At 39.4% G+C, this 25,178-nt stretch overlaps 7 gene segments (V, D, J or C); 4 read left to right on the plus strand and 3 right to left on the minus strand.

Moving 5' to 3' along the window:
* Positions 1 to 307: 307 nt before the first annotated feature.
* Positions 308 to 2,027, minus strand: LOC115577904 (Ig kappa-b4 chain C region-like). The segment is given in 2 exon segments: positions 308 to 829; positions 1,865 to 2,027. Coding segments are annotated over 2 exon segments (504 nt in total).
* Positions 2,028 to 10,482: 8,455 nt separating this feature from the next.
* Positions 10,483 to 12,157, plus strand: LOC115577916 (Ig kappa chain V region 3368-like). The segment is given in 2 exon segments: positions 10,483 to 10,641; positions 10,858 to 12,157. Coding segments are annotated over 2 exon segments (360 nt in total).
* Positions 12,146 to 13,699, minus strand: LOC115577917 (Ig kappa-b4 chain C region-like). The segment is given in 3 exon segments: positions 12,146 to 12,673; positions 13,543 to 13,598; positions 13,650 to 13,699. Coding segments are annotated over 3 exon segments (459 nt in total).
* A 423-nt stretch (positions 13,700 to 14,122) lies between these two features.
* On the plus strand, positions 14,123 to 14,613 carry LOC115577898 (Ig kappa chain V region 3374-like). The segment is given in 2 exon segments: positions 14,123 to 14,174; positions 14,282 to 14,613. Coding segments are annotated over 2 exon segments (384 nt in total).
* A 4,728-nt stretch (positions 14,614 to 19,341) lies between these two features.
* Positions 19,342 to 20,207, plus strand: LOC115577914 (immunoglobulin kappa variable 1-39-like). The segment is given in 2 exon segments: positions 19,342 to 19,497; positions 19,714 to 20,207. Coding segments are annotated over 2 exon segments (360 nt in total).
* Positions 20,208 to 20,868: 661 nt separating this feature from the next.
* LOC115577899 (Ig kappa-b4 chain C region-like) lies at positions 20,869 to 22,820 on the minus strand. The segment is given in 3 exon segments: positions 20,869 to 21,387; positions 22,431 to 22,511; positions 22,790 to 22,820. Coding segments are annotated over 3 exon segments (456 nt in total).
* A 183-nt stretch (positions 22,821 to 23,003) lies between these two features.
* On the plus strand, positions 23,004 to 23,497 carry LOC115577900 (Ig kappa chain V region 3381-like). The segment is given in 2 exon segments: positions 23,004 to 23,055; positions 23,163 to 23,497. Coding segments are annotated over 2 exon segments (387 nt in total).
* The last annotated feature ends 1,681 nt before the right edge of the window (positions 23,498 to 25,178 follow it).

Consider the following 25,178-nt stretch of genomic DNA (forward strand, 5'->3'; position numbering starts at 1 on the left):
ACAGTTCTGCAACGACCACAACACAGATTTATTTTACAGTCCTGAGGGTATTTTATTGATTATGAAAATAAGTTATGAAGTTATACTACTGCCATCACTGGTTTGTACTGTTTAAATTATAATCATGAGTTTTGTCTGAGTTTACAACCTCCTTTAATATTCAGTGTATTTGGCTGCACATGATGTGATCTCACACATTAGTTTCAAAATCATCACAGCTCGGTTTGTCTCTGGATTTAATAAAGTCACTGACACCATGAAGATAAAATCATTCACACACTTTGATGATAATAAAGATGAAAACAGCTTCTTTGATCAACACGTCTTTATTATGTGGAAAGAGTGAAATAATATTGAGACGCAGCAACAAGCTGGTAAATATTGCTGCTGAAACATGTCAGATGAAAGAGAGAGATAGTTACAGAGTGCAGACTGAGAGCAGTAGCAGAGTAAAACCAGCAGCAGAGTCCCAGTGAGTCAGGTCAGGACTGGGAACACTGGTCTCTCCTCAGTGTCTCTGAGACTGGAGTCTGGGAGCCCTGGGTGGCCTCACAGGTCACAGAGCCCACCTTCCTCCACTGGTCTGCAGGGAGCCTCAGGGTGCTGCTCCAGCTGTAGCGGCCGTCCTTCTCCAGCACCCCGGGGCTCCTGCTCTGCTCCCAGCTGCTGCTGCTGCTGCTGCTGCTGCTGCTGCTGCTGCCGTCCACCTTCCAGGACAGACTCCAGTCTGAGGGGAAGCCCTTGTTGGCCAGACACATGAGCGTGGCCTTCCCCTGCTGCAGCTCCTCACTGGAGGGGGGCAGCACCGTCAGGGTGGGACGGACATCACCTAGGAGACACCAATCAGCTTAGAGGACAGGGACCACACAGCTGTCAATCAAACTCAACCTGGACACCTTCACTGTGTGAGACATGATTTAGTCCTTTAAGGAGTTTCTGTCAGAGGGTTTTTCTGCTCCACCAGTCACTCACTCACACATGGTTTCACTTCCCTTTCAGAAACCTCTCATGCATATCAGCACACAAAGAGTCCTCATATGACCTGAAACATGTCAAACTACACTGGAAATAAAAGAGCCAACACTTTCTCATCACAATCATCCAAAACCTGAACTATATGTTACTTTAAAGGATTTAGTGGACACATACACAAAAACAGAAAATCAACCGACTACGATCAAATGTTCTACATGTGAATTATTTAAAATCGCCTTTAACACTGTTATTATCCAGGTGGAAAATAAAATCATTTGAAACAGTTTTATCTTTTCTGCACTTCAAGCTGTTTAAATGTCACTTTGACAGGAATGTGTAAAGAAATGTTTAGTGAAGCTGCTCTGAGTTAGCCTCCATGATAAAGGAGCAGAATTAACACATGGAGACTAAAAGTGCTGGAATTAAAACAAGATATATTTATCTGCCTCAAACAACTAAAACAAATCTGAATTAAAAAAGTAATTTTACAGTATTTTATGTAGTATTTGTGCAGAAACTTACTTCCAAGTTCCAGTCTGGTTCCTCCACCAAAAGTCCACCACAGTGATACAAACTGACTGAGCCGTCGTACAAAAACCTCTGACTGTAGAGAGACACGGCTCTGACTCTGTCTGACTGAACTCAGCCTACAAGATTCACTATTAAAGTTTAAAATAATCATTTATCTTCTGGCTGCATGTTTTCTATCTTCATATTCTTCAATGAGTTTTTGAATTTCTATTTCTGAAGGAAACTTTGTCACTTAGCAATAACTTATTAATGCAAATATTAAATATAAATACAGAGAAGAGACAATTTTCTTCAAATTTAAAGAGAAAAAAGAAAAACTGCAACTGAAAAGATAAAAACATTGAAATATTTGACTTACTTCCAACATCCAGTCTGGTTCCTCCACCGAACGTGTACCACAGTGATACAAACTGACTGAGCCGTCGTACAAAAACCTCTGACTGTAGAGAGACACGGCTCTCTGACTTTGACACAAACACACTCAACTGAATCAGTCTCTGATTGTAAAATATCATCAGCTGATATGAAAAGTGATGAAAACACAGAGACACAGATTTACACAAAACATGTTTTTATTTCATATACATTTATTTTTAAATTAAACTTTATTTTCTCTTTGAATTCATTTAAATGAGACAGATGACATTTTAAAACACTTTAATTTTGATAAGCACAAACCCAAAATTATATACAATTTGTGTTAAAATATTGTCTAATCAATACTCTGATAAATTGATTGATTGATAAGCAGCATGATGAGAGTGATCCAAGTCCCTGTTGGAGTCAGTCAGAACATTTCCATAGAGAGCCACTTTGCATCAGCAGCAGCATGCTCCAGTGCTCTGGGAGAGTTTATAGTCCTGAGAGTTGAACACTGGATGACTGACAGCTGTCCTTCATGACAACAGAAGACACAGAAATCAGCCTCATCACAAACATGACTTTGACCTCCGTCCTCATCTGGACTCTGCTCTGCTGCTGCTTCACAGGTAAAGTCCAGAGAATCAAACTCCTCTCCTCCATCAACATCCGTCCCTCTGACATGAAGCCCACAGAACCATGACGCTGCTTTATGTTTCTGTCTCTGTGTCCTCAGAGTCCAGAGGTCAGGTCACAGTGACTCAGCCTGGAGCAGTGAGCTCTGCTCTGGGAGGCTCCGTCACCATCAGCTGTAGGACCAGCCGAGTGGTTGATAATGATTGTAACAGTGCTTACTGTTTAAGCTGGTACCAACAGAAAGATGGAGAAACTCCTAAACCACTAATACGCAGAACCAGTGAGAGAATGTCAGGGATTCCAGGTCGTTTTACAGGCAGTGGATCAAGGCAAGATTTCACTTTGACCATCAGTGGAGTTCAGGCTGAAGACGCTGCAGTTTACTACTGTCTGAGTGAACATACCATCAACAGTCAGTTTGTGTTCACACAGTGAAAAAGCGTCGTACAAAAACCTCCCTCAGAAACTGAACTGACTGCTGCAGCTGGAAGCTACTGCAGAGACTGATACACTTCACTGAGGACACACACACACACACACACACACACGCGCACACACACACACACACACACACACACACACAGCTTCTCACCATACATTCATATATAACCAGTATACCCTTAGCAAAAAGTAGTATACTTGAAGTTAATGTTATTAAGTATGCTTAAGTTTAAGTATAAGTATAACAAGTCTACTATGGACTATGTACTTGTAGCGTACTAGAAAGTATACTAATTTAATACTTCTTCGGACTAAATTGGAACATTTTAAGTTTGTAAAAGTATACTTTAAGCATACTTTATATGGTCATTTTAAGTTTACGGAAGTACACTTTCAAGTATACAACAAGTTCACTCATCTATATACTACTAGTGTACTAAGTATATACTTGTAGTCCACATTTTAGTTTAGTTACATACAAGTTTATAACAGGGGTAACACCTCAAAGCAAATGTGGGTAGTGAAAAATATCTTTCTTCTGCTAATTAAAATGTAAGCACAAGTCAATGACTTCGCCTTAATCTGAACTTAAATCAAGATATACTAAGTATCAGTACTTGTAATTTGGCAAACTCTAGCCAGGGACTTACCATTTATTACCACACATACTGATAGCTTAACAGACAGGAAGTCTCTCCCAGAAAACACCCCTTCACTCACGGTACCAACATTTGTATCATCTTTGTTAACTCGACACAATTTAACCACAGAACAAGGATGTGAATTAACCCGCCACCATCTTTACACATCAACTTATTCACAACCACATTCACAAACCATAATTACACCAATAACAACAGAATACCCAAGAGTATTTGCGCCACAGTTCACAGTATACTAAAGTACAAGTATAAGCTTTAGTATTAAAGTATAAGTGTAAGTCTAAGTATTAATGTACTTAGTTTTAGACTATTCTTTATACTTTTCAGTATAAGCCAATACTTCACTATACTTTTCTTATGTATATAAAATATAGTATATAAAAAGTACACTTCAAGTATACTGCCTCAGTTTTAGTATAAAATAAGTATAATTGTAGTACACTTGAATAAACTCCTTTTTGCTAAGGGTAGGCAGCGGTGGGTAGTATCACACTACATTTACTCCGTTACATTAACTTAATTAACCTTTGGATACACTGTATTTGTAAGAGTAGTTTTAATACAACATACTTTTTACTTTTACTTGAGTATATTTGTGAAGAAGACACACTATTTATACTGTGAGATACATTCCGCTTGCTATTTTTGATTTTTATGCATCCTTTATTCAGTATGCAGTGGTTTGTTTTGTTTTGTCAGAGATTTCCACCAAAGGTTCTGTCACATCACACTTCTTCGCCAATCAAACGTAGCCACTAACAACGTTTGATTCCATTTCACCAATCAAACGGAGCCTGGCAGTCACATGACTGCACACAAAATCCCTGCGGCCCCTCACAGAAACAAAGTGACTGAAAGCAGAAAACACTGGAGGAAAGAACGGAGTGTGATTCGGAATCAGATGAGGCAGAACACCCCTGGCCTCACATTCAATCTATGTTTACCTTACAGACTATGAAAAAGAACAGCTCATGCGCTGTCAAACATTTCTGCCTAAACATGTCGACATCTCAGTCTACAGGAACTCCACCTCGAACTTGATAAAATGCATTGTGGTAAGTTGTATATGTGTTTCGGCTGTGGATAGGCTAATGTTAGCCCTGTTATAACGTCGTAAATAACTGTCAAATGTACATTGCTTTGGAGTAATTTATTGTCACACTGCAGCCTCAGACACACACACACACACACACACACACACACACACACACAGAGTCAGTGAAAAGCACAGTCACCACGGTGGAGAGAAAGTAAAGTGAGTTTCAGTGAATAAAAGAATGTATAATAAACAAAAGTTTGTTTTTTTTTCTGTTAGGCACTGAGCATGTTTTTTCAAATATAAAAGTCATAGAGTATCCCGCTGGCATGTTGTGTTGTGGTGATGAGTCTGTCTTAATGGATAAAGTCCCTGTAGCCTCACTGATATTTTTTTCCAACCACAGCGTGTTCACTCCAACAAACTGACGAGGTACACAGACTTAATAAAGTCCTACTCTTCTAACAAACCTCCTAAAAAGAAAGAATGCAAAGATCAAAAATTCCTTCGCTGTCCCTCCACAACAGCTCTGCCATATATTCTATCTTTACAATGATAAAAACGTAGTGGCTGAAATTGCCTTAATTTATGTTGATTTATGTTTTATGTAATGCTATTTTAGTTATTTTGTAGAAATGTAATTTATTATTGTTTTAGTTAAAGAATTTGCACATTGCTGTTGTATGTTTTAGTCTATTTGTGTCAGGCCTGGGCAGAAACTGAGGACTCGGATGCGGAAGGCAGTTGTAAAGACAGGTTTTATTTTTAAATATAGTTTCTCTGATGACAGAGTGATAAAGAAACAGGCTGTGAAACACTAAGGGTCCAACGGACCAAAAATTAAACACAACACAACAAGAACAACGGAAGCTCCCGCAGGAGAAAAAGGGAAGACTACACTGATCTAAAGAAAACTAGGAGATATGAAATCTATCAAAATAAAAGTCACTCTCGAGGAGGAAGACACCCAGGCTATAAACTTATCTACACTAAGAAGGCTGAAAAACTTTAATGAACTGAAAACACTCCGATAGGAGGAAAAGCAAACGCTATGGAACTTAATAAACAAATGAACGAAAATCTGACCAAAAGTTACACAAAATCAAAATCACTCTACAACAGAGGACAACTATATGAAAAAACAAAACTTGGCAATACTTATCTCTCAAGGGAAAAATCAGGGCTATGAACAAGGCTGTTAATAAGGCTGGCCGTACTCGACGAAGACGAACGAAATACTCTGGCAACGAAGACAGGGGAAGACAAGGACTATATACACATGAGGGGAGGGAGCACAGGTGGAAACAATCAGGGATCAGGAAAGACGCCAGACCGGTGACACAAGAGGAAGAGCAAGTGACCTGAAACGAGAGGAGAGTTACTTTTCAAAATAAAACATGAAATTCACAAGACAAAAACCCAAGACAGGACAAACCTCACCGCGGTGTGACAATTTGATTACATTAATGCTCTGATTATTAAAACAATAAATCAGAAGTTACTCACTACTTTTTTTTTCACTAAATACTTTATTACTCTTACTCAAGTAATTATTCGGATGACTACTTTTTACTTTTACTTGAGTCCTATTATTCTTAAGTAACAATACTCTTACTTGAGTAAAATTTTTGGCTACTCTACCCACCTCTGATTATAAGACCACATGTTCTCATCTGATTAACCAACCAAATAATCAAGAGGAGCCAACCTGGGCCAGTTAATGTGAAAAGTCTTGGTCGTGACCTTTGACCTCAGCTTCAAACTGAATAAAACTATATCAGCTATATCCATTTAAAGAACATATGAGGACACAGATCAGCATCAGAATCTTCATGATCAAATATACTAAACTAAACCAAACTAAACCTGTACATTACTCAAATTTCAGACAGTATATTTTTACAATGTAAAAATTCATATCGTCTGAGGAAAATCTCATCTCTCATCACTGTTTGACTTGATGATATCTTCACATTACAAACACCCAAATATATCAAACTGCTTTTATATCAACGTCAGTGTGGTTTTATTCTTTATTGCAATTTCTGTGTCGCTAATAAATCTCTAGGAAAGTCTGATAACAGTCTAACAGGCAGGAAACAAAAATCGTCTCTGTTTTATTTTGTAAGTCGTGCCAACTGAAAATCAGTCACTTGTCTAGTTCAGATGAGATTTGGTCAAGACATCAAGTTCAACAATATTTCTTTTCTACAAGTTCTTTATTGCTTGTAAGCAAGAGTCTGACATCAGCAGCACATAGATGATGTCTGAAGAGAGGCAGTCTCTCCTCATCCTTTATAATAGTAGAAACCAATACACACAATTGCAGCAGTCACAAGGTTACATGTGAACTCACTAAAAGTAACATTCCCACTATCTCCACATCCACCACAGCTTAACATAGATTTAACATGTACATTACATAGTTTATGTTTCATACATCAACCATTGTCAGAACACATATCCCCAGGAGAGGTTACACAGAAGAGGTTACTAAACACCCTTCAGGATGAACTCCTTAACTGAGTTCTTATCTATGTTGTGTGCAAGAGTATATGATGATCTCCTTTTTCATCTATAATTAGAAGATAATTCAGTACAGAGCTCTATGTATATAAACTCTGGGTCTAATTATTAGACTATGGTTGATCACTTATGTATAACTTTGTTGACTATTATTTCTATTTTTTGTATAATTTGATATGAAATTTAGCTGGTGTAGGATAGTATATGGGCCTGACATGGGCAGCACCATAAATATATAATGTAGGAGACACTGCTCACACGCACTACTTTGATATATATATATGATTATTAATCACTGGCAATTAATATTACACTCGTTAATGGGGCACCACCTCCGTGTTTAGTTATAATAATCCGGAGGACATTATTCCAAACACCTAACTGTACCAGTTGGCTTGGACAGTTAGAGTCCATTCAAAATCAATTTATTTAGTCTCAATATTCTGAAGTAGTGACTTCTTTGCACGTATCCATCGGTTCTCCATATTAAAATTAAGTTCCAGACAAAAACAAACGATTATACATGTTTATTGACTAAATAATTTGGGGTAAAATAAAAGACATGACAATTTTAGACGAACAACAGATAACAGAGAAGGTAAAGACTGTAATAAGGAAAGTAATAACGTTGTGTGACCGTCGGTAGATGGTAAAGTTAAAGGGTCGGGATTTATATATCAAATATTACAGGAGTAATTTTTAATACTATGAGACCCTAATCTTAATTCTCTTAAATTCATAAGATAGAAGTTAGAACTTAGACAAAAGTCAGAACTTTGAAAGAAGTCAGAACTTTAGACACCACTCATTCTCACGTGTGTGGATCCAGCTGCATGAAGACGTTCAGCCTGTTTTGTCTGGGAGTCAGGAGGCACTGAAGTTGGTGTTCTAGAGAGTCCTGGATTGGACTACGGCACGGCGCGTCGGTCCAGTAGCCAGAGGGAAGGCCGGTACTCTGTTGAGGAACTCTTGGTCCGAAGGCCCAGCGGGGCTTCCGCCTTGGGAGCACTGGGGGCAGAGTCGGTCTCGGCTGGGAGCACACAAAGTCTCTTTTTGTTGGAGACTCCTTGCAAGGCTTGCAAGGCTTCATCAGATGATCACAGTCTTGAAAAAGACTTTTCTTGGTGGTTTCAAGTAGTGGTACTTAAGTTCTGATTCTGAAACTAATTCAACTTCTTCTGAATCAGGCGGTGATACTTTAACAGTATAAAATCAAAAATCAAAAAGAAAAGAATTAGTTCTATTAAAATTTGGATTAAAGTAAAACACTTAAAGTAGTGATTCAGTTTGCTTGTCTTAGAGCTTGTTGCAAAAATAAAAGTAAAGATTACTTTAAAAATTTAAATAAAAATGAATGGAACGAGAAAAGAGAGTAGTGGGAGATGTGAAGAGCAGAAGTCAGGAGAAGGAGGAGGGAGAGAAGAAAGGGCTGGGAGAGAAGAAGCGCCCGGAGAAGCAAAGGGTGAGAGAAGGGGATAGTATCTGTTTTATGACCTGCAGCAGGCAGAATGAACGGGGTTGATCTGAGTTGAGGCTCCCATAAAGTTAATCTAACTATACTATTGTATTTAACATTTTGAAATCGTGTTTTAACCTTCCCAAAACGTCACCATCTTAAAAGTTGAATTTTTGCCTTCGTGAAAAGATGCCACATGACAATGACAACTTATCATTCAAAGGAATTAAAACCTGATTAAGACATGAAGCAATACAGTATAAAACATATAACAATAAAGTATACAATACACGGTAGAACCAAGGACTTATACATATTCCTTGTAGTTCTATCTTTAACAAAAAATATCAGACATTTAACTGGTAAATAACACAAGTATTACACAAGGAATGATGATCTCCAAGTCTCTCCTCCATCGACAAAGGGGAGGGCTGGTTTCTGTTGACCTCAAACTTATTGAGTAATAAACTTCATTTGGGCTTAACAGTAACATGGGAAAGATCTATTGTATGACCTTCTTACGCTATTTTGGAATCTGCTAAAATTAAGAAGTTGGAATTGTAGTTTATTAGTTTTTTAGGACGTATTTGAATTTGGGTGAGAATAGAAGACAGGAATTGGAATGTCAGACCCAGGAACAGCAACGGTCATAAATAACAGTTGGACATGTGAGGAGAAGAACACACAGATTAGGTTTCCCATTAAGCCTTCCCCCACTGGAGAATGTTCCAGAGGGAGAGAGACGTAGATTAGTAAGACATCTTAAATCACCACATCTATGTTAGAAAACATTCCTCCTTCCTTTTGGTGTGGAGAAGGAAGAATATCGGGCTTGACCTTGTTTGACCTGAAGAAAAGGGGTTCATCTTCTTTGGAGGAAGGGGAACAGACCAGATGTGCTTAGTCGTTGTAAATTATTAAAAGAAGATCTCTGGTGATCCGTTTATAGCAAGATAAACAAGATTCTCTCACTTTATGGAGAGGAGAGGATTTGCCAGGCCCGGATATGGGGGGCTTTCAGTCCCATATGCTGGAAAAAGAAGTCGATTTGGGTTAAAGGTAATCATGGCCGAAATGAGACCACTTTAAGATGCAGAGACAAAGGCTCGTGTTCCTTCACTGGTTACATCTTATTAGTCGGTTAGGGTTAGAAAAGGTCATGTTACCAAACTGGACAGACTGAACCAAACTGTCCACAAATGACTGGATCACTTGACTCCTGACGTTGTCAGAATCCTCTACATGTCAGTATGTAAATCTTTGGTCAGTGCCTTCAGCAGTGAGGAGGAAACAGGCTGATGTGTTGAGGACAGCTTCACTTCACTGACTCTGTGTGTTTGCATATGTGTCCTGCCTCTCTGCTCCCAGCCGTTAAGAGGCCAGTGTTGATCAGTGGCTCAGAGGACAACACACCTCTGGACTCTATGTGGACACGAAGTTTAATTTACTAATGACAGCACTTTTTACAATGATTAAATTGATTGTGTTTTATAATCCATATTTAATCACAGGTTTTTTACAACATTAAAAATGTTTGGTCCAGTGTTGTACTGACTAAAACAGCTGAAATCAACTTTTGTAAAATTAAGTTAATCCTATATAAACAAGTTTTCTATTTTAATTATCTGTGTGATTCCTACTGAAGTACGTGACGCTTGTCTTGACATGATGTTGTCTTCATGCCTCCATCGTGGCCAGATCTCTCTTTAAAACAGACTTTTTACAGAATAAAACTTTGACTGGATTAAGTTAGAAGTACTGTACAGCATTCTGGGTTTATGTTCATCAACATGAAGATGATTTAAAAAGTGAGGAGGAAACAGGCTGATGTGTTGAGGACAGCTACACTTCACTGACTCTGTGTGTTTGCATATGTGTCCTGCCTCTCTGCTCCCAGCCGTTAAGAGGCCAGTGTTGATCAGTGGCTGTCCAGGCCTTTCACAGCCACTGACACGCCGGCAGCACAATGATGATGTCACTGATTCTACTGCTGGCCACCCTGGGGCTCCTTGTTCAAGGTGAGACTCTCTGCTGAAAACTTTGCTTCAGGATGCCACCAGGTTCACCACAGTGATGTTCTGCTATGATGGAGAAACACTGAAACAAGCAGCATGGACCTTCTTCCATCTGTTCTCCATGTTAAACAAATCATCCTCTTCTGTTTGGATGTTGATCATCTTTCTCCAAACTGGATTTGTCTCAATAACTCTTCTCCTGTTTTTCATGTTTTCCAGGTTCATCAGGAGAAATCACAGTGACTCAGTCTCCTGGAGCTCAGTCATCTGCTGCAGGACAGACTGTTTCTATCAGATGTAGAACCAGTGCAAGTGTTTATAACAACCTCCACTGGTACCTTCAGAAACCTGGACAAACACCTCAACTCCTGATTTATAATGCACAATCCCGTCAGTCTGGAGTTTCAAGTCGTTTCAGTGGAAGTGGATCTGACCCTGACTACACTCTGACCATCAGTGGAGTTCAGGCTGAAGATTCAGGAGTTTACTACTGTCAGCAGAGTCAAAGCTTCCCGTTCACACAGTGAAAAAGCGTCGTACAAAAACCTCCCTCAGCTGGAGAGGAACTGATCTGACTCAACAGCTGCACTGACACTAAACAACAGAGGTTTCACTACAAGAATATCTTCAATAATAATCACTTTCAACATTTGAACACTAAATATACTGTATTTAATCCAAAAACTTCAGCTTTTTATACTTTTATTAAAACAGGGATTGAAACATTCTTCTGTCTGTAGATGCTAACCTCTGCTGAAATACTTCAGTTCTACAGTTTAATAACATGTGGACACTACAACTATGAACATGTTTTTATTATTCTACCATTTTTCATAGAAACCCCAAATACTCATTAGTTAAAGTTTAAACTGAATCTATTAAAAAAAGAAGGTTTCATTCAAGTCATAAAATTATTTATCATGTCAATATGAGATTTTATTCATTGTATGTGTTTTACATTACAACAACAAAAAAAGAATTGTGGTTGAAACAAAAACATTTCTGATGAATGAAATTCAGCAACACTTTTATTATTTAAAGTGCATGTCTTTGTGGTTGAGGATTTTAGCAGAAACACCATATAAATATTTTGTAGGTTAAGTTTGTTGATCACACTCTTTATATTTCTCTCTACGCAGATGATAACATGCTGTTCATTACAGATTTCATATGAGTTTTATCCACAGGTTTATCATTACAGACAATTCTGAAGCAACTACAAGAGATTTCTTTTTACAGTCCTGAGAGTATTTTATTGATTGTGAAAACAAGTTATGAAGTTATACTTCTGCCATCACTGGTTTGTACTGATTAGATTATAATTATGAGTTTTGTCTGAGTTTACAACCTCCTTTAATATTCAGTGTATTTGGCTGCACATGATGTGATCTCACACATTAGTTTTAAAATCATCACAGCTCAGTTTGTCTCTGGATTTAATAAAGTCACTGACACCATGAAGATAAAATCATTCACACACTTTGATGATAATAAAGATGAAAACAGCTTCTTTGATCAACACGTCTTTATTATGTGGAAACAGTGAAATAATATTGAGACGCAGCAACAAGCTGGTAAATATTGCTGCTGAAACATGTCAGATGAAAAAGAGAGATAGTTACAGAGTGCAGACTGAGAGCAGTATGAGAGTAAAACCAGCAGCAGAGTCCCAGTGAGTCAGGTCAGGACTGGGAACACTGGTCTCTCCTCAGTGTCTCTGAGACTGGAGTCTGGGAGCCCTGGGTGGCCTCACAGGTCACAGAGCCCACCTTCCTCCACTGGTCTGCAGGGAGCCTCAGGGTGCTGCTCCAGCTGTAGCGGCCGTCCTTCTCCAGCACCCCGGGGCTCCTGCTCTGCTCCCAGCTGCTGCTGCTGCTGCTGCTGCTGCTGCTGCTGCTGCTGCCGTCCACCTTCCAGGACAGACTCCAGTCTGAGGGGAAGCCCTTGTTGGCCAGACACATGAGCGTGGCCTTCCCCTGCTGCAGCTCCTCACTGGAGGGGGGCAGCACCGTCAGGGTGGGGACGACTCGACCCACTGCAGAGAGAGAGATTCATAAAGTTTACATGAGGTCAGCTGAACTCCGTCCTGTTGGCTGCAGCAGAGGAGGCCTCTGGTTCTGCTGGTCTTCCTCAGATTGGATGAAACTAATCTGAAAAGTTTCACTTCCCTCTCTGAGTCCAGTAACCATGGCAACAGACAGGCGTCACTGCTGAACCATGACAACAGACATGTTTCAGTACTAAAGATAAAAAGTTCAAACTGGCACACTGTAAATCTACTGAGTACTTTATGATTAATAAAGTTAGGATTCAGAGGTTCATGGTGAAACACACGATGAAGATTGTAAGACTTTTAATGTTTTAACTCTCTTAAATATTTCTTGTCTCCAGCCGAAAACCTCATAAATGATCAAATGTGTTTGTTCTCTTTATGTCAGCAGAAATCATCACTGAACAGTCAGACTTCATTACTGAAACATTCAGATTAATTCTGTTTACTCAACTACTTTTTAAAACCCATAAAGAAAATTATGGACTGACTTTAAAATAGTTTGCTGGGAGATACATGGTGTAATACACATGCACATTAAACACTGAACCAAATGTTATTGACAGAATTACTGAGTCAGAATATTTAAACTAAACATTTTAAACATCTTTTCTTCATACAGAGTAATGTTGAGTCGATTTCTACAAAAAAATGATCAGATCTTGTAAATCAAAGATAAAGTTTGAGAGGAGTGGATTTCAGTCTAGTTAATGACACTGTGAAGCCTTCAAGAATTATTCTAAACATATCACATTTCAAATATCAGGGTAAGTATTTCTATAAGGTCTACAGCCATGAAGTTCAAATAGAAAATATACAACATTTGTGTTATTAAAGGAGACAAATGTACTTACAGTTAACATCCAGTCTGGTTCCTCCACCGAACGTGCACCACAGTGATACAAACTGACTGAGCCGTCGTACAAAAACCTCTGACTGTAGAGAGACACGGCTCTCTGACTTTGACACAAACACACTCAACTGAATCAGTCTCTGATTGTAAAATATCATCAGCTGACATGAAAAGTGACGATAACACAGAAACACAGATTTACACAAAACATGTTTTTATTTCATATATATTCATATTTAAATTAAACTTAATTAATCTTTAAATTCATTTAAATTAAACAGGCAACATTTTAAAACTCTTTTATTTCGATAAGCACAAACCAAAAATGATATATACAATTTGTGTTAAAATATTGTCTAATCAATACTCTGATCAATTGATTGATTGATAAGCAGCATGCTGAGAGTGATCCAAGTCCCTGTTGGAGTCAGTCAGAACATTTCCATAGAGAGCCACTTTGCATCAGCAGCAGCATGCTCCAGTGCTCTGGGAGAGTTTATAGTCCTGAGAGTTGAACACTGGATGACTGACAGCTGTCCTTCATGACAACAGAAGACACAGAAATCCTCCTCATCACAAACATGACTTTGACCTCCGTCCTCATCTGGACTCTGCTCTGCTGCTGCTTCACAGGTAAAGTCCAGAGAATCAAACTCCTCTCCTCCATCAACATCCGTCCCTCTGACATGAAGCCCACAGAACCATGACGCTGCTTTATGTTTCTGTCTCTGTGTCCTCAGAGTCCAGAGGTCAGGTCACAGTGACTCAGCCTGGAGCAGTGAGCTCTGCTCTGGGAGGCTCCGTCACCATCAGCTGTAGGACCAGTCAACATCCTTATGGTTGTAGCAGCGCTTACTGTTTGAGCTGGTACCAACAGAAAGATGGAGAAACTCCTAAACCGCTAATTCGCTTCACCAATGAGAGAATGTCAGGGATTCCAGGTCGTTTTACAGGCAGTGGATCATCAACAGACTTCACTCTGACCATCAGTGGAGTTCAAACTGAAGATGCTGCAGTTTACTACTGTCAGAGTTATCATTCCATCAACAGTCAGGATGTGTTCACACAGTGAAAAAGAGTCGTACAAAAACCTCCCTCAGAAACTGAACTGACTGCTGCAGCTGGAAGCTACTGCAGAGACTGATACACTTCACTGAGGACACACACACACACACACACACACACACACACACACACACAGCCTCTCACCATACATTCATATATAACCACTATAAGACCCCGTGTTCTCATCTGATTAACCAAATAATCAAGAGGAGCCAACCTGGGCCAGTTAATGAGAAAAGTCGTGGTCGTGACCTTTGACTTCAGCTTCAAACTGAATCAAACTATATCAACTCTTTCAACTATATCAACTATATCCATTTAAAGAAAATATGATGACACAGATCAGCATCAGGAATCTTCATGATTAAAGATGAACCAAACTAAACCTGTACATGCCTGAAATTTAAGACAGTATATTTTTGTACAAATGTACAATGTATAAATTCATATCTTCTGAGGAAAATCTCATCACTCATCACCGTTTAAGTTGGTAATATCTCCACATCACAAACACCCAAATATATCAAACCTGCTTTAATATCAATGTCACCATGGTTTTATGTCGAAGTACAATTTCTGTGTTTCTAATAAATCTCTAAGACAGTCTGATAACAGTCTCACAGGTAGGAAATAAACATGGTCTAGTTTCAAAAAACATAAAACTTATACTGTCTCATTACTCCAAAATAAAGTGTGACTAATGTCACTAATCATTGTTAAAGAAGGTCATGTTACCAAACTGTCCAGAAATCACTGGATCACTTGACTCCTCAGGTTCTCAGTATCCTCTACATGTCAGTTATCAGAAAAGTTGAGATCCATTTACTCTTGTCAGAAAGACATACCACTATGTACACACACAGACACACACACACACACACACGCACACACACACATACACACACCCATTAAAATACACACACACACGCACACACAAACATCCAGACACATCCAGAATATATCAGAGCTTTGCCTTGCTGCATTGTGTTTTTGGTAGAAGAATGTTTAAGATTGAAATAAATGTATGAAAGTTTAGAGGGTTAATAAAAGAGAGGCCAGGAAAAGTGATGGCACTGTGGGTAAGAAGAAAAGAGGAAGTGCTACACTGAAGGCTCTGGCAGGGGGGAGAGGATCATTTTTGATTGTCATCATAAACATTGAAGGATTTAGTTTGAGTATGGTAAAAATATGTGTAATGTGTAACCATTATTGAAACAAATGTACTGGAGGTTAGAAATGTAATGAAGGAGTGTTAAATCATTATATTAAGGTTGTGTAGGAGGAGAAAGGCAGGAGGACGTGGCAACACTGTGTGAGAGGAAAAGGGGAAGTGTGCACTCAGGCCTTAACATGATCACAAAAAGAATTAAGTATTGAACTTTGCTATAAGAATAGTAAAAAATATGTGTAATGTGTATTGTGTGTACTGTGTGATTGAAATCAATGTGCTGAAGTTTAGAAATCTAATGAAAATCAGTGAAGGATCGGTGTTGAGCTGAGGTCATGAGAGAGTGTTAAAGAAGTGATCATGTTGACATGAGACAAGAGGAGAGGAGAGGCTGTGGGAACAGGACGGTTGGAGCGATAAGAAATCATGAACTGCCATCAGGAAACCGTTAGCTATTGCCCAAGGTCAAAGAGTATGTAAATCAGAAGCACAGATTAAAGAGTGTTCTTCCACTCGCTCTATCCTTGAAGAAACACCTGAGACGGAGAATGTGAGCAACCAGAACATCGCAGAAAGGACTTCAAGAAATTTTCAGCAGAAACAGACCAAGAAAATAAGAGCACAACAGATTAACCATTTTTACCAAATTGCTATGGATTACCCTTTGGATATTGGAGTACTTGTCCACTCTGCTGGCATGAAGTTTGGACTTTGGGGAAATTGAGAGACGTCGGGCGGGGAATGTGATTTACCTTAAGGACTTCAACTTTCAGCAGGAAGGGAAAGGCGAGCCATGGAAAGACCTGACCCTCTCCATCTCAACTACATCCAAGCATGTTTAACCAGGCCTCAGCTCTTTTAGATTAAATTGTTATTTACAGTATTGTGACCAGTGTTGGGAAGATTACTTTGGAAATGTAATTGGTTACAATTACAAGTTACCCTGTTGAAAATGTAATAGTAGTGTAACTATTTCAATTACTTTCTCAAAGTAATGTAACTAATTACATTTGATTACATTTTGATTACTTTTCTATACTTTTCTATATTTTGAATTTTCACATTTTAAGACCTATAGTGTGATAAACCTTTCAGTTCAAAGGTTGAACCATATATTATGAGTCTGACCTTCGGCCTGTACTGAAGGAGGCTCACTTCCTCACTAAATGGAGCGACAACGGGCTGATTTCAGCCAAGAGGAGCAGGTTGTTTTAATGGAGAGAGTATGAGCGATACAAAAAGCCTGATCAAAGCCTGAAGCAACAGTGTTGCTGCAAATATGACAAGAGGAGGCTGATTTTAATTTCTGACAGCTCTACATTGAGCTGCTTTTAAATATGAAGCTTTAGAGGAACAACAACTGTTGTTTTAAACTGTGTTTTATATTATTTTCATATATTTCACTGATCGCAATTATAAAATGTCAGTGTGTGTTTTATTGAAAGCGAGGCTGGGTGTGCGTATGAAAATAGTTACAGTGGGTTTTTTAGGTGCTGTAGCTACAAGCAAATCTCATGTTGTCTCTGTACAAAGACCTTTTTAAATGTGAGAAAACACAGTAGACCTACTCAAGATTTACTGCGTTTGGGCAACACATAACAGGCGAAACAATTAATTTATTCATGGCCACATTAAGTTAAATTATCTGTCCTGCTGCGAGCGCACAACTTCTTTCAGTGGTGACTGACTGTATATAAAAGTAAACAGGCTACAGCCTAATAAATGACCTCCTGACGCGAGTCGGATCATCAGCTGAGCAGGGTATCCCCTCAGCTGAACATCTGTAGGCGGAGACACTCAGAGAGAAAGTAAACAGCAGCGGATCAGCGCGATCTCTCCCTCCGTACAAATGTTCTGATCCAGCTCCACTGGACTTTCAAAGTAAAGGTGACGTCAGCTGTAAATGAGTTGAATAGTGAAACAGCGGCGCTTTTATAGCCGATTTTATGATTAAACTCTGAACAGAACCTGGTCGGGACCAGGTTATGAGCTAAGCATAAGTTACCATGGTGATCTAGCCGGTTAACAGAGAGCCACCTCTGTAATACAGGGAAGCCTGGCTTCTGTCTGTATGAAGTGTTTTTTGTATTTCCAGCACAGGAACATCTTGTGCGCCGCCGACACTGTTGCTGCTGAGTCTGACTGCCGCCGTACGGTTTGTCGGTTGAGTCGATTGGCACATGACCAGACAGAGCCAATCACAAGTCAGTTTTGGAAGGAGGATATTGATATGGAAAAAAACTAAAAACAAACATGAATCCAGAAGGGACGAAAAAGTATTTCATAAATCCGAGCTTTTGCGGTTATTTTTCAAATGTAACTTAAGTTGTAATCATTGCAATTTCCAAAAGCAACTGTAATTTAATTACATATTTTCTCCCAGTCATGTAACGGATTACAATTACGGAAATTTTGTAATTAAATTACGTAACGTCGTTACATGTAATTCGTTACTCCCCAACACTGATTGTGACTTTATCAATAAGTATTTTTGATAATGAGTGATTGTAACTGGAATAAGTACTGCGCTGTATGCTTTGCTCTTGCTAAAGTCTATGCAATAAAACCAACATAACATAGTTAAAGTTAAAGTTGTGGACATTGATTTTATGTCTCTTTGATGGAAGTAAAAGTCAGGTGTTAAGTGTGCATGATATATTTAAGGTTCTTAAAGGTTACTCTAGCCAACCAAATTGAAACAGTCCCTTAGGGTTTACCAAAAGCCCCTAAAATCCAACCTAGCACCATACCAAGTGAACAGATCATTTAGAGGAGAGCTGCCATAACGGACGTGGCTGGTGGCCGTATCTGACCTAATTAAATTCCCACATTTTAGGCAACCTTCTGTAGGTTTAGAGATCTTACCCTTTATAGCGGATAGCTGGTCCAGTGCCTCCTGGACAGGGGTAAACTCAGGATCTAACACAGTATGTAAATCTTTGGTCAGTGCCTTCAGCCGTGAGGAGGAAACAGGCTGATGTGTTGAGGACAGCTTCACTTGACTGACTCTGTGTGTTTGCATATGTGTCCTGCCTCTCTGCTCCCAGCCGTTAAGAGGCCAGTGTTGATCAGTGGCTCAGAGGACAACACACCTCTGGACTCTATGTGGACACGAAGTTTAATTTACTAATGACAGCACTTTTTACAATGATTAAATTGATTGTGTTTTATAATCCATATTTAATCACAGGTTTTTTACAACATTAAAAATGTTTGGTCCAGTGTTGTACTGACTAAAACAGCTGAAATCAACTTTTGTAAAATTAAGTTAATCCTATATAAACAAGTTTTCTATTTTAATTATCTGTTTGTGCACATTAATTATAAACTCTGTGTGATTCCTACTGAAGTACGTGACGCTTGTCTTGACATGATGTTGTCTTCATGCCTCCATCGTGGCCAGATCTCTCTTTAAAACAGACTTTTTACAGAATAAAACTTTGACTGGATTAAGTTAGAAGTACTGTACAGCATTCTGGGTTTATGTTCATCAACATGAAGATGATTTAAAAAGTGAGGAGGAAACAGGCTGATGTGTTGAGGACAGCTACACTTCACTGACTCTGTGTGTTTGCATATGTGTCCTGCCTCTCTGCTCCCAGCCGTTAAGAGGCCAGTGTTGATCAGTGGCTGTCCAGGCCTTTCACAGCCACTGACACGCCGGCAGCACAATGATGATGTCACTGATTCTACTGCTGGCCACCCTGGGGCTCCTTGTTCAAGGTGAGACTCTCTGCTGAAAACTTTGCTTCAGGATGCCACCAGGTTCACCACAGTGATGTTCTGCTATGATGGAGAAACACTGAAACAAGCAGCATGGACCTTCTTCCATCTGTTCTCCATGTTAAACAAATCATCCTCTTCTGTTTGGATGTTGATCATCTTTCTCCAAACTGGATTTGTCTCAATAACTCTTCTCCTCTTTTTCATGTTTTCCAGGTTCATCAGGAGAAATCACCCTGACTCAGTCTCCTGGAGCTCAGTCGTCTGCTGCAGGACAGACTGTTTCTATCAGATGTAGAACCAGTACAACTGTTAGAAGCAACCTCCACTGGTACCTTCAGAAACCTGGACAAGCTCCTCAACTCCTGATTTATTATGCTACAAGCCGTCAGTCTGGAGTTTCAAGTCGTTTCAGTGGAAGTGGATCTGGGACTGACTTCACTCTGACCATCAGTGGAGTTCAGGCTGAAGATTCAGGAGTTTACTACTGTCAGCAGGGTTTGAGCACACCGTTCACACAGTGAAAAAGCGTCGTACAAAAACCTCCCTCAGCTGGAGAGGAACTGATCTGACTCAACAGCTGCACTGACACTAAACAACAGAGGTTTCACTACAAGAATATCTTCAATAATAATCACTTTCAACATTTGAACACTAAATATACTGTATTTAATCCAAAAAGTTCTGCTTTTTATACTTTTAGTAAAACAGGGATTAAAAATATGCTTTAATCTTCTACAATTTTTCATAGACACCCACCCCCCCAAAAAAATAATTAGTTAAAACATAGAATTGAATCAATAAATCGCCTGGTTTCATTCAAGTTGTACAATTATTTATCATGTCAATATGAGATTTTAGTCATGTTTTGTGTTTTACATTCCAGTGAAATATATACTTTCTTTAAATTATGAACGTAACAAGAACATTTCCTTGAGTATGAAATTCATCAACACTTTTATTATTTACTCTTTCTATCCATCATTAATCTCTTTGGTTGAAGTCTTTAGCAGAAGCAGCATATAGATATTTTGTAAGTTAAGTTTGTTGATCACACTCTTTTTATTTCTCTCTATGTCGATGATATCATGCTGTTTTCTCCAGATTTAGGACAGAATATTCAAAAATGTTCTTTATTTACTTTATAGGTAATGCATGTCATTTGGATACAGTTGAAACAACAAGTCTAACATTATCTCACAGCTGTAATAAGATTGGAGGATGTTAATTAAAATGTTCCTCACATGAGTTTTATCCACATGTTTTTTTATTACAGACAATTCTGAGTTTGTCTCTGGATTTAATAAAGTCACTGACACCATGAAGATAAAATCATTCACACACTTTGATGATAATAAACATGAAAACAGCTTCTTTGATCAACACGTCTTTATTATGTGGAAAGAGTGAAATAATATTGAGACGCAGCAACAAGCTGGTAAATATTGCTGCTGAAACATGTCAGATGAAAGAGAGAGATAGTTACAGAGTGCAGACTGAGAGCAGTAGCAGAGTAAAACCAGCAGCAGAGTCCCAGTGAGTCAGGTCAGGACTGGGAACACTGGTCTCTCCTCAGTGTCTCTGAGACTGGAGTCTGGGAGCCCTGGGTGGCCTCACAGGTCACAGAGCCCACCTTCCTCCACTGGTCTGCAGGGAGCCTCAGGGTGCTGCTCCAGCTGTAGCGGCCGTCCTTCTCCAGCACCCCGGGGCTCCTGCTCTGCTCCCAGCTGCTGCTGCTGCTGCTGCTGCTGCTGCTGCTGCCGTCCACCTTCCAGGACAGACTCCAGTCTGAGGGGAAGCCCTTGTTGGCCAGACACATGAGCGTGGCCTTCCCCTGCTGCAGCTCCTCACTGGAGGGGGGCAGCACCGTCAGGGTGGGACGGACATCACCTAGGAGACACCAATCAGCTTAGAGGACAGGGACCACACGGCTGTCAATCAAACTCAACCTGGACACCTTCACTGTGTGAGACATGATTTAGTCCTTTAAGGAGTTTCTGTCAGAGGGTTTTTCTGCTCCACCAGTCACTCACTCACACATGGTTTCACTTCCCTTTCAGAAACCTCTCATGCATATCAGCACACAAAGAGTCCTCATATGACCTGAAACATGTCAAACTACACTGGAAATAAAAGAGCAAACACTTTCTCATCACAATCATCCAAAACCTGAACTATATGTTACTTTAAAGTATTTAGTGGACACATACACAAAAGCAGAAAATGAACTGATTACGCTCAAACAATCGACAAGAGGAGCGTTTTAAACACTGATATCATTGAGGTTAAAAAGGATATCTCTTCTTCCAAAACATTTGTAAAACAGGTTTCATCTTCTCTGCACTTCAAGCTGTTTAAATGTCACTTTGACAGGAATGTGTAAAGAAATGTTTAGTGAAGCTGCTCTGAGTTAGCCTCCATGATAAAGGAGCAGAATTAAAACATGGAGACTAAAAGTGTTGGAATTAAAACAAGATATATTTATCTGCCTCAAACATCCAACAAAAAGCATGAATTAAAAAAGTAATTTTACAGTATTTTATGTAGTGTTTGTGCAGAAACTTACTTCCAAGTTCCAGTCTGGTTCCTCCACCAAAAGTCCACCACAGTGATACAAACTGACTGAGCCGTCGTACAAAAACCTCTGACTGTAGAGAGACACGGCTCTGACTCTGTCTGACTGAACTCAGCCTACAAGATTCACTATTAAAGTTTAAAATAATCATTTATCTTCTGGCTTCATGTTTTCTATCTTCATATTCTTTCAAGAGTTTTTGAATTTCTATTTCTGAAGTGAACTTTTTCTGTTAGCAAAAACTAGTTCATACAAATATTAAATATAAATACAGAGAAGAGACAGTTTTCTTCAAATTTGAATAAGAGAAATAAAAATTGCGACTAACATGATAAAAACATTTAAATATTTGACTTACTTCCAAGTTCCAGTCTGGTTCCTCCACCGAACGTGTACCACAGTGATACAAACTGACTGAGCCGTCGTCCAAAACCTCTGACTGTAGAGAGACACGGCTCTCTGACTTTGACACAAACACACTCAACTGAATCAGTCTCTGATTGTAAAATATCATCAGCTGATATGAAAAGTGACGAAAACACAGAGACACAGATTTACACAAAACATGTTTTTATTTCACATATATTTGTTTTTAAATTAAACGTTGTCTTTAAATTAATTTAAATAAGACAGATGACATTTTAAAACACTTCTATTACGATAAGCACAAACCCAAAATAATATAAAATTTGTGTTCAAATATTGTCTAATCAATACTCTGATAAATTGATTGATTGATAAGCAGCATGATGAGAGTGATCCAAGTCCCTGTTGGAGTCAGTCAGAACATTTCCATAGAGAGCCACTTTGCATCAGCAGCAGCATGCTCCAGTGCTCTGGGAGAGTTTATAGTCCTGAGAGTTGAACACTGAATGACTGACAGCTGTCCTTCTTGACAACAGAAGACACAGAAATCCTCCTCATCACAAACATGACTTTGACCTCCGTCCTCATCTGGACTCTGCTCTGCTGCTGCTTCACAGGTAAAGTCCAGAGAATCAAACTCCTCTCCTCCATCAACATCCGTCCCTCTGACATGAAGCCCACAGAACCATGACGCTGCTTTATGTTTCTGTCTCTGTGTCCTCAGAGTCCAGAGGTCAGGTCACAGTGACTCAGCCTGGAGCAGTGAGCTCTGCTCTGGGAGGCTCCGTCACCATCAGCTGTAGGACCAGTCAACAGGTTGCTTATCCTTGTAACAGTGCTTACTGTTTATACTGGTACCAACAGAAAGATGGAGAAACTCCTAAACTGTTAATACGCAGAACCAGTGAGAGAATGTCAGGGATTCCAGGTCGTTTTACAGGCAGTGGATCATCAACAGACTTCACTCTGACCATCAGTGGAGTTCAGGCTGAAGATGCTGCAGTTTACTACTGTCAGAGTTATCATTACATCAACAGTCAGGATGTGTTCACACAGTGAAAAAGCGTCGTACAAAAACCTCCCTCAGAAACTGAACTGACTGCTGCAGCTGGAAGCTACTGCAGAGACTGATACACTTCACTGAGGACACACACACACACACACACACACACACACACACACACACACACACACAGCTTCTCACCACATTCATATATAACCACTATAAGATCCCATGTTCTCATCTGATTAACCAAATAATCAAGAGGAGACAACGTGGGCCAGTTATTGAGAAAAGTCTCGCCTATGACCTTTGACCTGAGCTTCAAACTTAACAAAACTATCTCCACTATATCAACTGTATCCATTTACAGAAAATATGACATCACAGATCAGCATCAGAAACTTCATGATAAAAGTTGGACCAAACTAAACCTGTACATGCCTGAAATTTCAGACAGTAATAAGTCTCCCACTTCAAACCCTCTACCTGTTCACTTGATCTCATACCGGCTCCCTTTTTTAAAAACTGTTCTTGATTGTCTTCCTGAGGAATTATTAACGATTATCAACCACTCCTTACTCATCGGCACTTTGCCTGATTTCTTAAAAACTGCCATGGTTAGACCTATTCTTAAAAAAAGTAACTTGGATCCGTCAGATTTTAATAATTACAGACCCATATCAAACCACTCTTTTTTATATAAGATTTTAGAAAAAGTCGTTTTTAGTCAAGTACACACTTGTTTAAAAAATAACAACATCTTCGAGACGTTTCAGTCCAGATTTAGAGCCCAACATAGCACAGAGACCGCACTGGTCAAAGTAGTAAACAACCTAAGACTTAAATAATCTTTCAGTTCTGGATCTCCTTGACCTCAGAGCAGCCTTTGACACTTTCAACCATGAAATTCTTATACATAGACTTGAACACTGGGTTGGTCTGTCAGGAATGGTTTTAGATTGGTTCAAGTCACGTCTGACTGGCTGGGAGTTTTTTGTTTCCATAGGTGACTCCTCCTCAGAGAAAATGGCTGTAACCTGTGGGGTCCCACAAGGCTCCATTCTTGGCCCAGTTCTTTTTAATTTATACATGCTGCCACTTAGTGATGTAATTAGAAAGCAAAATGTTGAATTCCACGGCTATGCAGTGACACCCAGTTATATGTTTCTGTATCCCCACATGACCATAGCCCACTGTATAACATAAAGGGACAGTGTGTAATATATCGAGTATTTAGCGCCATCTAGCTGTGAGGTTCTACATTGCAACACTCCTTTGCTCACTCCTCCCGTTCTGAAGACGTTGGAGACGTTCCTGAAGCTATGGTGGCCCTGACGGACAAGAAACTATTTCGTAGTATTTCTACTGATTCAAGTAATGAGGTAAAGATGTAGTTAGTTATTGTTATTGTTAGTGACGAGCACTTTCGCTGAGCTCCCTCTCAGTTCCGCAGTCAAGCTAGCTCTGAGCGAAAACGCGTTTAGCCTTACTACGTAGTACCACGTAGTGCTTTGTGTCCCTCTCGGCAGTCCATAGTTTTTTTAAACCAGAAAGACATGGCGGCCTCCATAGAGCTTGCCCGTGCTATATATATTCAGATCGGTAATTCTTCACTCAGGAGGATAAGTCAGATTGTTGGCAGAGGTAATTGTACACCAATGAGGACTTACTTAAGAACGAAGACGTTGATTTGAGTTAATAAATTGCTTAAATTGTTACACACTGTCCCTTTAATAA

Source organism: Sparus aurata, unplaced genomic scaffold (genome assembly GCF_900880675.1).
Source record: "Sparus aurata unplaced genomic scaffold, fSpaAur1.1, whole genome shotgun sequence".
Classification (NCBI taxonomy): domain Eukaryota; kingdom Metazoa; phylum Chordata; class Actinopteri; order Spariformes; family Sparidae; genus Sparus; species Sparus aurata.